At 43.6% G+C, this 15716-nt stretch overlaps 1 protein-coding gene across 2 annotated transcripts in view; it reads right to left on the bottom strand.

Moving 5' to 3' along the window:
- LOC120812613 (insulin-like growth factor 1 receptor) overlaps positions 1-14249 on the bottom strand; it is a 75512-nt gene extending 61263 nt beyond the window's left edge. For both annotated transcript variants that reach the window (XM_040168745.2, XM_078097745.1), the window contains exons 1-2: positions 13040-14249; positions 1615-2178 (exon numbers count right to left, since the gene is read on the bottom strand). In XM_040168745.2, the coding sequence (XP_040024679.2) occupies positions 1615-2178; positions 13040-13145 (670 nt within the window). In that variant the 5' untranslated portion in view covers positions 13146-14249. The remainder of the gene's footprint in view (positions 1-1614; positions 2179-13039) is intronic.
- Between the last annotated feature and the right edge of the window lie 1467 nt (positions 14250-15716).

Genomic DNA, 15716 nt, shown 5'->3' with positions numbered 1-15716 from the left:
CCACTGCGTTATTCCCCAGAGCATTTATCTGCAGCCTTGAGAGCCCAGGGCCCTCTAATGCATTTACCCTCACCTCGGCCTCACAGAGAAGTAAACCAGTTCAAACAACAAGTCTCTCAAGTTGTAGACATGAGAACTACTGACTGCAAAACACTACGCGTGACTTCAAGGTCATTCACAATGTACACAGGGCATATTTTCCTTTTATGAACAAAGGTGTTCATATGAAAACTATTTCTGGAATCCACTCGGCAACTGTATACAGATTACAGGAGCGATAACAACATGCAGGGAACTCGGACATGTCAATGCAGAGAATAACAGGCGTAACAATAAATGTACAACGTAACATTTCAATAGCGTTAGATATCACCAGGGAAAAGACACATGCTTGATTTCCACTATTTGTTCTGAGGGTCCACGGGGATGAAGGAGGGTGGGGTTTAAGACTGACCATGGGAGCTGTACACAGGTCTTTAATAAAAGAGCCAGAGGAACTTTCCCACCATTCTTTCACACAGATGAGAGAACGGAGAAAACAACAGTTTCTTTTGCAAAAACTACAGTCTAGATTGACATATTTTGTTTTAACAAAGAAAATAGAATATCTGTAAATCTTCCATTAACTCCATGACAGAGTATGGGTATTCAGAGGGGGGGCGGATATAAGAGGCCAGTCTCTATCAAGTAACAAAATGTATTAATGTATCTATGAAAGAGAGCAATGAAAGGTAAATAGTACGCAACCTTGAAGACGCAACATTGTTTCAAATCTCATATAAAAACCATTTAAAGCAAAGCAGCAGCTTTCCAAAATCCATTTAATTTATCATTTAATAAAAACCTCTAGAATGCCACTGGCATTGGCATCTTTTAGATATTTTGTATCCAGCACAGTTTTTTTAGTTGTAATCTTATATCACCATTTCAACTCTTGAGATTTGCGAATTGTGTCTTATTCTGTGAAGGAATTTGACTGATAAAAACCCTCTGAAAACCCTCTTCCACCCTTGAAGAAATGTTACAAAATAAAGCATAGATGAATACATTTAAATAGGCTGCAACTGCATGCTACAGTATATTTGAAGAGGCGGGAGACAGCTGATCTGCTTGTCCCAATTTCTAATCAAAATGCACGAGCTGTCTCGCCCTCTGTAATCTGAGAGAGTAACAGCGGTGTAGATGTTGCCACGAGCTGCACACTTGCCGTGAGAGCGGCGTGATTAGATTGACGACATGACCCTCCTCTGAACCGTTTTTAAAAAATGCATTACCGTACCGCGGGGCCAAAGTTATACAAGGAATACACTCCCCCCAAATTCTTCAATATAACCCTTTTCATAAATTGCAAAAAAAATCCCAAGGCAAATATTTAGCTGAAAGGGTCCAGACAGGTAGACAAGCTCATTTCTTGGCAGAGCAACGTTAACCTCAGCTGAGTATGCCTGTTTAATACCTACTGCTCTATATTGCAGCCGTCCTTCACTCCATTTACATTTAATATAATTATACCACAAAATGTTGCCCATTGTGGTTTAAAATCATCTACAGCTGCTTCGTTCATTATGTGCTGGGATTAAATATAAAACAAAGGCCGAACATATTTCAGGTTACCTTTCTGGCACTGACTGGAGGTCCAACAGCGGTAGTCGAGGTTGTCATTGAACGACGTCCTGCGGCAAAAAGGGTTATCCTCCATGATGCCTGGGCAGACGTTGTCGCACTCCTTTGCCTTCTTGTTCCCATTGATGACGTTGTTAAACTCGGCGTCCATAATAAGAGACCAGTCCACGGAGTCCAGGTAGCAGAGCTCAGGGTTCTTCTCGATCCGCAGCGCTCCTCGAGTGATGTTTCTCAGGCTGTACAGGCCTATGTCTTTCAGGCTGGTCATCTCATAGATCACCAGGGCGTAGTTGTAGAAGAGATTTCGCCCCCCTATGACACTCAGGTTGGGGAAGAGCATGCTCAGACTGTCCAGGCCCGAGACGCGAAACAGCAGCAGGTAGTCGGTGATGACGGTCAGCTTTGGGAAGGAGAGGGAGCGAAAGGCCTCCTGCTGGATGTTGTTGGTCTTGTCGTTGATGAGGAGGATCTGCAGGTAGCCTTCCACCACCGTGCAGTTCAGCAGCCGCTTAAACTCCTCAATGTCATTGCGGATGTCGATACTCGGACCACAGACTGGAATAGACAGAGAAGGACGACACATGAAGGTTTATGTGCAATGGAGAGAATTACAGATTTTCTTTTGCATCCGAAATTAATGTAACAAATGTTGTTTGGTAGGAAATACAGCAATTGCTGGAAAATATAATAAGCTTCTTGAGGTATCAATAATATTTGAAGCTACATTGTATAAAATGAAAAATAAATATTTATTCACAATGAGTTTCAGAAGGGTAAAACGTGGAAAGGACCATCTGTATCTCTATCCGTCATATCAAGTACAAACCGAACTTTGTCACCTCAGATAACCTCAGCATTTGAATGAGCCATTCCTCAATCTTTAGAAAATAACACTCAAAACCAGCGCCTGGAGCGCTCTCAAAAACCACACACAGTTTATTGTGCTCTAACGCAGCTTTCTAGTCTGATAGACCTTCAAAGCCTCGTCTATTGAAGCGAGATCTAGGGCCGCTTCACCGACTCCACGATCATGTTGCAAAAAACCTTTATTGAATGGCTTTCATGCTGAATCTTTGTTTAATCAGATATTGAAACATTTTAAATAATGCAGCTGAAATGTTTATACCAACGAGTGCAAAATATTATTTTTAGATAACATCTTCTAGCAATTATTCTTCACTAAGTGCAACTTTAGTCGTTACTTTCAGCTAACAAACCATTTTAACTAATAAACCACTTCTAGCGAAATCCCACCCACACAATCGCCCGAGCTAATCACGAGCCGCTCTCTGCTGCATTAACGCGTAGCATTGCGGCAGCGGTTTGGCTGAAGGGACCAAAGAAACAACACGATCAAATTGATTTAACGTCTATTACACAGATTTATGAGCTACAGTGCAGTCGGCAACAGAAAACGTTTTGGGGGGCTTTCGGAATTTTTGGTTCAACCTTTACATAGCATTACCAAAATTAAGAATACAACCATTTTTTACCATTTATAGCAAAACAAATGTAACCATTAAAACATGTTTTTACTTTTAGCCAGGCCTCTGAAGTATCTGTCCACTATTTTAGCTTCCTAAATGTAATTATTTCTACCATTTATTTTAATTTTGGGAAACTTGTTGGACCTCTCTGCTTAATTGTTAAATAGTTTTGTACTCTCAATTGAATTGTGATACGTAAGAGTTCATACATAAAGGTGTTACAGGTGACTGAATACGTGGAGATATTTTTTCAACTAGGAAGTAACTAGGTTAGTAATTTCTTCTTTAAATAACGATTTTAACTTAGTTGCAAACTGCACATAGTATAGTTGAAATAACTATTTATGAACAATAATATAGAATATTTATAGAATTGGCACATACTGACAGGTTGCATAATATTTGGAACGGTCTAAAAGAAGGTTCAACAGTCAGTACAGTAAATGCCTTGACATATGTGTGCATCTCTTCTACAAGGCCACCAGACATCCAGGCGACCTGAAATCGGACTAAGTATCTCTTTCTTTAAACCAAGCTAGTCTGCTAAATTTGCTGTTGATTCTAGTGTCTTAAGTTAATTTGATTGCTGATTTGCTTTAGTTTTTTGTCGTCTCACGACCAGTTCTCTTTGTTTGAAGTTATCTTGGTTGCTAGTTTGCTCAAGCTCTTTCAGTCTTTTAGTGCCAGTTTGTGTTCTAGATTCTACTATTAAGTTAACTGCCAGTGTGCCCTCCTAACTCTGCTAGGTTTTGACCTGATCTAAGTCTGTTTTGCCTTGTTTTCTGAAGCAAATAAGACTTGTATCCTTAAACTCTCATTTTGTCAAAAGACCACATGGTGTTTGTTCACTGATTAGGGTGTCAAGCTATTGGTGCTTTGCATTTTGAGGAGTTTCTGTCGAGGCCAATCGACCTTTTGTCTCCTAAACGACGGGGGAGCGGCCAGCGCAGCCGCAGCCGACTTCCACTAACGAGGGAGTATTTAACTAGAAATCGTAGGAAGCGTTAGCTTCAGCGTTATCTTATCCTCGCAGGACGAAGACGAGCAGAACAAAGACAAGGGAGTCTTTCGTGGCAGTCTTCGGGGCGGCTGAATGCGGCGCCTTCTTCTGCTATTTTTAATAATGTGTTTGACCCCTTCACCCGTGCCTGTTCGAATCTCTTCCCGCAGATACTACAGGCCTCGGGCTAGATCTGCTCTCTATCGTAACCTCTCCTCTCTCTCCTATCCCACCCGCTCCTCACACGTCCAGCACCTCGTCACAGGAGGTCTCTGGAACTGCCAGTCAGCGACTCGCAAGGCTGACTTCATCTCCGGCTTTGCTATCCAGCAGTCACTTGACTTCCTCGCTCTGACCGAGACCTGGATCACACCCGAGAACACATCCACCCCAGCCGCTCTCTCCTCCGCCTTCTCCTTCAGCCACACTCCCAGGCCCACTGGTAGGGGTGGTGGCACAGGTCTACTCATTTCACCCAAATGGAGCTTTTCTCTCTACCCTCTACCACCAGCCACCCCATTGTCCTTTGAATTCCATGCTGTAACAATCACTCACCCGGTACAATTAACCATCATTGTCCTCTACCGTCCGCCAGGCTCCTTAGGTCATTTTTTGGAAGAATTGGACATTCTCCTGTCTAATTTCCCCGAAAATGGTCCTCCGGTCATCCTCCTGGGTGACTTCAACATCCAGACAGAGAAGTCATCTGACCTCGTACACCTACTTTCTTCCTTCGCTCTGTCACGCACTCCCTCTCCTCCTACTCACAAAGCCGGCAATCACCTTGACTACATCTTTACTAGAAACTGCTCTACCACTAACCTCTCTGTAACTCCACTTCATGTGTCTGATCACTTCTTCATCTCTTACTCCCTTCCACTCTCTATAACTAACAAACCTCCTTCATTGACTAACTCTATACCGGCTCGTCGCAATATTCGCTCCCTCTCTCCCTCCTCGCTGGCATCCTCTGTTCTATCAGCTCTCCCTTCAACTGACTCCTTCTCACTCTTGCATCCGAACGCTGCTGCAGAGACTCTCCTCTCATCTCTTTCCTCCTCTCTAGACTCTCTCTGCCCTCTTACGACACGACGGACTGGCAAATCCCCTCCGGCTCCGTGGCTGTCTCAACCGGTCCGTGCCATGAGAGCCACCATGCGAGCGTCGGAAAGGAGATGGCGTAAATATAAACGACCTGACGACCTGCTTGAATTTCAATCTCTCCTCTCCTCGTTCTCTGCCTCTATCTCTGCTGCCAAAAGCTCTTTCTACCAGTCCAAAATCGAATCCTCATTCTCTAACCCCAAAAAACTCTTCTCGATCTTCTCCAATCTCCTCGAACCCCCTACCCCTCCTCCCCCCTCCACCCTTCTTCCGGGAGACTTTGTCAACTACTTCACCAAGAAAATAGCTGACATACGCTCCTCCTTCTCAAACCCACCACCTACTTCTCGCGTCCCACCGACCTCACCTCTTTCGCCCTCACTTCCCTCTTTCACCGCCCTCTCTCCTAACCAAATTCTTACCCTAGTAACCTCTGCCCGTCCGACCACCTGCCCTCTTGACCCCATTCCATCACATCTTCTACAATCTATCGCACCTGACCTTCTTCCGTTCCTTACCTTTCTCATCAACAACGCTCTGTTATCTGGCTGTTTTCCCAATTCTCTGAAGGAGGCAAGAGTCAACCCTCTCCTGAAGAAACCCACCCTCAACCCTTCTGAAGAAAACAACTACAGACCGGTCTCTCTTCTTCCCTTCTTGTCCAAAACCCTTGAACGTGCTATCTTTAATCAACTCTCCTCTTATCTCCACTGTAACAACCTCCTTGACCCCCACCAGTCAGGTTTCAAGGCAGGCCACTCTACAGAGACTGCTCTCCTTGCTGTCTCTGAGCAACTCCACACTGCTAGAGCTGCCTCTCTCTCCTCTGTCCTCATCCTTCTGGACCTCTCTGCTGCATTTGACACGGTCAACCACCAGATCCTTATTTCCTCCCTTCAAGAACTTGGTGTCACAGGCTCTGCTCTCTCCCTTCTCTCGTCCTACCTCGATGGCCGCACCTACCGGGTAACCTGGCGAGGATCTGTGTCGGAACCGTGTCCTCTTACTACTGGAGTTCCTCAGGGTTCCGTGCTGGGTCCCCTCCTGTTTTCGCTTTACACCAACTCTCTTGGCGCTGTCATTCGCTCGCATGGCTTCTCTTACCACAGCTATGCCGATGACACCCAACTAATTCTCTCCTTCCCTCGCTCGGACACCCAGGTGGCGGCTCGGATCTCTGCCTGTCTAACTGACATCTCTCAGTGGATGTCCGCCCACCATCTGAAAATCAACCCCGACAAGACTGAACTACTTCTCTTTCCCGGAAAAGATTCGCTTACCCAGGACCTGACAGTCAACTTTGGAAACTCTGTGCTAACGCCCACTTCGACTGCTAAGAACCTCGGCGTCACACTCGACAACCAACTCTCCCTGACTCCCAACATCACTGCGACAACGCGATCCTGTAGATACACGCTCTACAACATCAGGAGAATACGTCCCCTTCTCACTCAGAAGGCAGCGCAGGTACTGATTCAGGCTCTTGTCATCTCCCGCCTGGACTACTGCAACTCCCTCCTGGCTGGTCTCCCTGCCACCGCCATTCGACCTCTGCAGCTCATTCAGAATGCAGCAGCTCGACTGGTCTTCAACCTTCCGAAATTCTCCCACACTACTCCACTCCTCCGCTCTCTTCACTGGCTACCGGTGGCCGCCCGCATCCAGTTCAAAACACTGGTGCTCACGTACCATGCTGTGAATGGATCGGGTCCAGCTTACATCCAGGACATGGTCAAACCCTACATCCCACCCCGCACTCTCCGCTCTGCATCTGCAAAACTACTCGTCCCTCCCTCACTGAGAGCAAAACACTCGACTAGGTCTCGACTCTTCGCTGTCCTTGCGCCGAAATGGTGGAACGCGCTCTCTGAAGACATCAGGACCGCAGAGAGCCTTCACATCTTCCGCCGCAAACTAAAGACACACCTCTTCAGACTCTACCTCGACTAAAGACTAACAAATTGCAGCACTTAAATTGTACTTGTGACGTCACTCATCTATAGCAAATTGTAAATTCGCTTATTTGAGGAAATTGCACTTTCTTGTTTCTTGTTCTCCTGAGTTTGTACCCTATGGTTGAATGCACTTATTGTACGTCGCTTTGGATAAAAGCGTCAGCTAAATGACATGTAATGTAATGTAATGTAATATGAGCTCCTCGGTTAAACCTGTTATGTTCTTACAGAGGCTTGGGAGGCCAATGCAGTGAGAGACACTCACAGCGCCTGTCCAAAAGAAATAACAGGCATGTTTTTAATCAAAGTCTTTGATCCTTTTTAAATCCCTAGGGATAACGCAAAGAGCTGAACTGTTTCAAGAGCTAAAATACTGTGCCACCAGATGCCTTTCTAATATGGTTGTATGGATGAAACCACTTTTTTTAAATGACAAAAGCGTCCTTTCATAATATATATATATATAATTATAATTATATTAAACCAGATGATGTGTGTGATGGGTGTGAGTAGATTAACTTCCCCTCAGCAGAAACAAAAAAGGCCCTCATTTAGGTTCTTCGTCCAAACTATTCTTCCAAAAATAGAAGCTGCATTGTTTATGTGGTTGCGGTGGCTATTATTGGTCCTGTCAGGGCCCTTCACGTCTCCAAATTTAGAGCGGAAACCATTACTCCACAAGAAAATTGTATTTGCTTTCTCCAATCAACACCAATGCCCCGGGGCTCCACTTGTGAGCCATCGAACTGCATGTCTTCTTTGTTTCATTGAGAATTTTCTCCTGGCTCCTCTGGCAGCCGGAGAGGAGAAGGGGAGGAGGGGAGGAGCCACTCCAATACAAAGACTAATTTGTTTGTTAGTAAAGAGAAACTCTAGGCTCCACTTCCTGACGAGGGCATTATTAAAATCAGGGGGCATCTCGGCAGAGAATCGGGGAAAGTGAAGGGGGGCAAAAAGACACTGAAGAATGAGAGATGTTTCTGCTTTGCGTAGCTATGAGAGGCCTCCCTACTGGCGTAAAAACCCAACAGAAACTAAGATAAATATGGATAGAAAAGTATTTCTGGTTGTTAAATATTCCTGTCTTTCATCGCCATCCCCAATTAGATGAATCCTTAAAAAACTGCTGCAGAGAAGAATAGAGCAAATAAATGCAGAATGGAAGAAACGCCACCCTCTTTGTGAATCCCTTGTTGTACTCATTAAGTATGTTAAGTACCAGGAATTTCAATCATTTCCCTGGAAAGGGATTGAGTAGAATGTTGTTTCAAACCAACAAAAAAAACAGTCTTTAAGAGAAACAGCTTCTCTCATTCTTTCCACTCAATCTATTTATTGTGAAGACCACAACGGCTGAACCAAATTTAGATCACAAATGCGTTATCTATTGCTACATCGACAGGAAGAAGTGGTTGAAAGAGAAAGTATTGTGCTGATGTTGTTACGGGTACTATATATAGTATTAAGTAGTGAACTTTTTGCATTGTTGTGCACGAAGAGGGATATGACCGCATGTGCGTGTCTTCGTGCTTTACACTGCTGAGTAAACACACATACCTTCACAGCGTAATGCAATCCAACGGCTCATGTTTATGATTGATAAACCTTGCCATGGCCCTCCAGGGAAATGTCATCACACACACACACACACACACACACACAGACACACACACACACACAAGCCTGAGTCAGCTAAATAAAGCCAAAACTAATGGTCAGTGTTTATCTTGACTTCACATCAACTATGATTCAGAATCATGAAACTGAAACCTGAAAAACAATGTTTATCAAAGAGACTAACTGAGCATTGGTGATACTGATCATTTTATCCTTTTTACATACATCGAGCTGTAAATTCCATGAAGGTTATAAGGAAGGTCCTTTGAATAGTTACTATGTTAAACTAAATATTCATATAAAAAACATTGGGGCAGCAAATCTTTTGTATTTTTACTGAAGAAATTTGTTTTTAGTGTATCGATGCTCTTTTGAAGGAAATTATTGATTTTTGAGGATACAAAAATACAAGAATGATGGGAAACAAGGAGGATACAAGTACTAAAAATAAATTGTATAGAATTATAGTAAAGTAAAACCACTAGTATTTATAGTATATATATATATAGAGAATAAAAAACATAACAAATACAAAAGAAATACTCAAAAAAAAAAATACTTTATTAGTTTTGAAAATACCACGTTGTCTGCATGGTTTTCACCCCGCACGGCTCCAAATAGACTAAATGAAATATGCATTTTCTATTAAAGAAAATGTTAAAAATGTCTCATTTGATATCATCGTTTTGTATTAGTCAATATTTAATTGATACCTATCAAAATGAATGTGTGAATTAATGTGTGATCGTTTTTCTATTTCATTAGATGAGATTTTTCATTTCAACAATTGGCTCTGGTCCATGGGCGAACCCAAAGCACTCGCTTTGAGAGCTGTGTATCGATGCATATATGTAACATGGCATGAGAACGTTACACGGTGAAGATTTACTCACTGAACCATAGGAACAACAACAGAAAAACAAATGTCCCACTAAAATCCAGTACTTGTTGACGGAGCGAGGGAACTGGTCGCAGTGTGGTAATATCACCTCACACCTGCCACATCAAGTGGCCCAATCCCCAGCACACTGGAAGTCATCTGACCAGCAGTCTGGTGGGCCACTTCCCCTCAGCGGACCTTACTTCAAATACTGTGGCTCAAGTTTCACTAAAACCCCAAATGGCTACAACAAATGAAGCTTGTAGGAAACTTTCAAGATAATGGAAATTGAGGAACTCTTATTAGTGTTTAAATATAAGCGGTGATAAGATGTATTAATTGCATGGTAGCATTAAATCATTTATATGAGTCAAAGCCAAATATAATTTTTCCTAACATTGCTTGTGTGTCTGTCATGTTAACTCTATGGCCCTCACTGGTGTATATCAGTGAAATCCATAAAAGAAAACAAAGTACGAAGAATAATCAGGCATGACAGTTAATTGCTATATTTTAATTCAGCAGTGATGCAAAATCATTTGCACATAAAAAACAACTTGCTCTCCAGCATTTACGGCCTCTTCATTTCCTCATTAAATATAAATAAACAACTGATGGTCTCACGATTGAAACAACAACAACACGACAAAAGGAAGTGGTTTCTCGCTGCGATTCTGAAAACACCTTGAAGCTTAATCTTTGGCAGAAGAGATCTCCAACCGGGGGAGGATCCACGTTCAAGTCTTGACGAACCTGCTTTTCGATCGACCCACCAGGTGCCATCCAATGTAGAAGCTAATATTTGCAATCATAAATTGGACAACACTCCATGAGCCACTAAATCGTCAGCCTGTTATGATGATGTATGTGCGGTTGGCCAGAGACTGCGTTTGCGCAAATCCGAAGCAGGCCACTTGAAACAGAGTGTTTAATTAAGCATTGTAAACCTCAGCTGGCAGCCTGGAGGAGCTGCACGACAGCGTCTCACTGCACTCTCACAAACTAGCCCAGTGACACACTTTAACGTCCTTATACAGGGGGGGGGGGGTGCACGCCACTGACTCTGTCCTGCTGCAGTGCATGCACAAAACACACACAAATACGCACAACATAGGGCTATTTAACGCACACACACTACACTTGGCGTTCCTGCATCAAGCCTCGCCAGGGATATGGGGAGGGAACGCATGCTGGAGGGGCGAGTGCATGTAACCATGTCGCCCCGGTCACAAGATGGAGTAGGACACCTTGGAGTAGAGTTACAGTGAGCGTTAGCGTTACAGTGAGAGTTATCTGAGCCACTGGCATGTTAGTCACACTGTCCCCGTCCGTTTAAAAAAGACAACATAATAAATATATCTATACATACACACATATAGATATGCTTTTATCAGAGTCACTTGCCGGATCACGACCCCAAATGGAGCGATGGGGACGAGTGCACGTCAAGCACAATGCTTGCTGGCGTTTGATTATTTATGCTGCCATTCAGGTTTTCAAGAGCAGCGTGTCCCTTCATATATAACCAAACAAGAACACTGGTGTGCCCTCGGGGAATGGGACAGACGGTGCTTGTACTCACAACCCCGGGGCCAGCGTTGTTGGCGATATATCTATTTTTAACGCTGATAGTGACGACGCCAAGTGATGGAGTTAAGCGCATCGGGGTGTACGGGAGACCATTCCGTATGAACAGCAAAATCTATCTGTGATTTTTTTTCCACTACGTGATTGTAGATGCAGTCTGACTCGGCAGCCCAGTGAACTAACCCACCCCCACCCCCCAAGCAATAGACCGAGACTCCTCGCTGTCTTGATCTTTACCACAGTATTTGTCTCTTCCTGCTTTGTTCTGGTAGGCGTGATGTATTATACGTCACAAAGCATTGAGATGTGAGAGCACCCACTTTGGTCCCAGGCCCAGTCGTGGTTGTCTCATCAACTCAGGGAGGTGGCACAGAAAAGCTCCTCTGCGTGGCTGGAGTCAGACCGGATAGTCAGTGGGTTTTTTCTTCTATTTGAATGCTAATATAGGTCAGTTTATATGTCTCCTTCCCATGTCAAGGCATCTCCACCATCCCACATGTCCTCTTAGGAAACAGGCAAATTAGTACGGAAGTGATGCAACACACTAAAACACAAAAACAGAGCATGCCACCCAAGTTGAGCGGAGCCACAATCTCTGTGCGAGAGAGTTGGCTTTCGGAAACTACAGCTAGTTTAGACTTTCTGAAAAGGCAGATATGGCATCATCTTTGTACAACATCGTATTTAGAGAGTTTTAACTGAAAAGCCAAGTTGTCATTTTGAGATTTATTTTAAAGGTAATGTACAATATGCTGGCTGAAGCACTGATAGGTGCATTTTGAATGTAAAGACCATAAAACAAAACATTTAAATCACAGCAAGGGTACTGAATTTGCTAAAAGCTCAGGAACTTTTAGCACGACTAAAGAGGAAGTACTTTGAAGTTTCCCACACGGATTCAAAGAGAAAAATCAGTGCAATTAAGTTATTGGTTGGTAACGGAAATCGTATCAACTCACGTCTTCCTCAGTGTTTTATTTCAACACACGTGGCTGTATATGTAAAGTGTGTCGATACTAAAATTCCATGTTTTTCGAGACACTTCTACCTCCGCAGTGTTTCCATGAGTGTGAGAACGTGATGCGAGGACTCGAATAAGAATCGTGCGCGCAGCAGCCCGTGCGTGTTCATCCAGACGCCACATAGCTTCACACGGAGTAACGTCACCGAGGCGCTTTAATCATCCGCGGTGTTTATGAAAAATAGTCGGCTGAAGAAAGCCTTTTCAATTATTTGCCTGCATTTTGTGGTTTCTTTTTTTTTAATATGGCATTTTAAAGGAGCTAAATGTGATTTAGGGTTGTTTTTTTCCTTCTCGTGCGCAGCGACGCCACGAAATGCAAAATGGCCACATGGTCGTAGTAACCTTCAGCTCTGGTCCCTAGATTTCATCCCTTTGCTATCTGGATGTCTAACGCGAATGTTACCACGTCCGTAAGCTTCCGGTCATCAAAGCCGCTTCATCGAATGAGGCGATATGCGCACAATAAAGCAGATGTTGCGTGCGTGACGCGCAGATGTGCCACATGCTCCTCAAATAAAATTCGCATGTCGGTGGCTACATGCTCATCAGATTTGTCACATTGAGTATCTAGGACCTAGTGGTAAAAAAAATGCGGTTCCCCTAGTTTGTTTTTAATAAATACTCATTATTCATTCCACCAGTCAGCAAACGACTGCAATAAGAGGTTGAACCAAGACCACCCCTTCCCCCCTCCAAAAAAGCACATGTCAACCCATGCGTAACAATAAACTTTAACAAAATATTATAGTGAAAAATACTCACTCTCTCCATGTGTGGACCAGATGCAGATAGTAGAGAAGGAGAGCAGCCCCCAAAACAAGGTCGCGCTGCGCATCCGTGTGTCACAGCTCATGTTCTTCAACATCATTCTCCGTTTGAAAATAAAAAGCAGGGATGGAATTGAAATTAAATAATTGTACACACCAGCCCTGCAAAGAATATGGAGGGAAAAAAATGTCTGTAGCCCAAGATAGCCCGCAAATGCGTGGCTTCCAGGGTTTACTCTGAAAAATATGAATAAATGTTTACAAAATCGCAGGAACAAGATATTCCTCTGAAGAATAAAAAAAGCCTAAAACAGTTTTGTTATTTTTGCCAATCACGGGATACTTTGACGTCGGCTAGTATGGCACACGAGCCAGTGATTTTACTGGATAAATGATGGTAATCCCCATCTTCAGTCTCCATCTCTTGTAAACAGCAGTGCGCTTACAATGCAATCAGGCCCGACACTGACGGTACAACAGATATCCCACTAAATGTTATCCGTGGCAGCCTTTTCCACCATAATAAATTAACGCCAGTGTTTCTAACACCAACCCCCCTGCGGTTGTTGTGTATGAGGGAAGGACCGGGGCCGAAAACACGTCCAGATCCACAGGGTGGTGGCCGCGAGGTGGAAAATGAATGAAAACCCCAAAACACCAATTTGCTCTCCTCGGGTCGGAGTAGGAAAACACCAGACGTGTCTCCGGCTCCTCGGCGTCACACGCGACCTCGGCTGGGGTTTGGAGAGGGAGAAACGTGTCCACAAGGAGTTGCCCTTTATGCGGGTTTTCTCTGTAATCCTCGTGGGGGGGGTTTGTTAAAAGATTTTTTTAAAAGAAGAAGACCGCAAACAGAGGGTCCCGTTGCGCGTGTGGATCCAGAGGCTGGAGTTCTGCGGTTCGCCCTGAGTTAACGCAGCGTTGCGGGTCCGCGATCCTCCGTGGGATCTCTGCTGTAAACAAGAGTCGGCTTCTCTCTCTCTCTCTCTCTCTCTCTCTCTCTCTCTCTCTCTCTCTCTCTCTCTCTCTCTCTCTCTCTCTCTCTCTCCATCTCTCTCTCTCTCTCTCTCTCTCTCTCTCTCTCTCTCTCTCTCTCTCTCTCTCTCTCCATCTCTCTCTCTCTCTCTCTCTCTCTCTCTCTCTCTCTCTCTCTCTCTCTCTCTCTCTCTCTCTCTCTCTCTCTCTCTCTCTCTCTCTCTCTCTCCACAGAAACGCACAGTGCTACGGATCAAGTGACCAGGGAGCAGGTCGGAACACCCGGACTGGATTTGAGACCCCCCCCTCCGAAATCCCATTACATCCCCTAAAGGAGACGCCGGGTACTAATACTCCTAATGCCGCTGGGTGTCCCCGGGCAGCCACCGCGGCTGCCCGTACGTCGGCTATTTCAATTAGAACGACCGCCTTGTTATGAATTCTGTGACATCATTACAAGTCATGCGTGCACATTTCACTGTTTGCAGCAAATGATCCTTAAAGTAGCCCGCCGCGTTTATAGACGAGTCCATTGCAGGATGATATGATATTATGAATGACGCAGGATAAACAGCGGGTAACTGTAATGCACAGTTTTATTAGACCTATTTGTAAGGTGACGTGGGGTGTGAAAATAATGTATTCCAGGGTTGTTGACTGAATAGCTTTGAGTCCGAGAGAGGTAAATGATTGAAGTTTTAATTTCAACTTATATTTGCTCTCCACATACGTTTCCTCCGGACATCCAACAACTGTGAAGTCACCAGAGTATCAGTCACGGATTTAAAAGAAGTATTCCTTTAGGTTGCTGCTGATCGTGTGGTTGTTTTGTACTGTGGGGGTGAACATACTTCCTTTAAGCTTTCAGTACCATGAAATACATTTCGCGCATTGGAGCTGTACCATCGGGCAAGGTCACCAGTAAAGCCCGACATGGATCCCTCGTTTTTAGGAGACCGGACTATATATTATGTGGATTCACGTGCCGCTTAAGCGACAATACTTTCAATACTTAAAATGGGGAATTGAAGAGGTATTTGGATTATGACATAATCAGAGTAAATATTCTATGAAATGAAATCACTTGGTGAATAGGTAGATCCCGGATCAGGATCTTCTTTATATGTTTAAATATCAATACATTTAAAAACAATAAATATATGTTGAGATATGTTTGTTTCTCGTATTTCTCTTGTTTACCTTATTACCAGAAAAATGGCATTAGCTGCGTCATGTTATATATTTGTTGGAATGTATTAAGCATTCCAACTATTGTTCTTCAAATCTTTATTCCAACAACTTATTTCTTCCGCCGCACCTTTCAACTCCTTCACACTTTCAGCTATTAAAATCCTTCAAATATTAAAATGTTCAGCTCCTTTCTGGCTTGAGGGCTATGACTTTTCAGCTTTCTACCTCTTAAGCTTGAATTTATATAAATCAATAATCATTCATATTTTAACATGGTTTTCAAATGGAGATCGTTTTTCAAATCCTCTTCAACTTCTTCAACTTTCAGATTCTTCAGCTTCGCCAATCTTTCAGCTACAGACACCATTTAAACTTTCAAATGATGACACATGTTTCAACTATTTTATGAAAAAAACCGCTGGTTGATATCTATTGTACTTTTTTCATAATCACTGATTATGTTTCCCTAGTTCTTCGCTCCGTTTCTGACTTTTACATGAGTGTGT

This window comes from Gasterosteus aculeatus, chromosome Y (assembly GCF_964276395.1).
Source record: "Gasterosteus aculeatus chromosome Y, fGasAcu3.hap1.1, whole genome shotgun sequence".
Lineage (NCBI taxonomy): Eukaryota > Metazoa > Chordata > Actinopteri > Perciformes > Gasterosteidae > Gasterosteus > Gasterosteus aculeatus.
This window is presented reverse-complemented; position numbering and strand designations above follow the sequence as displayed.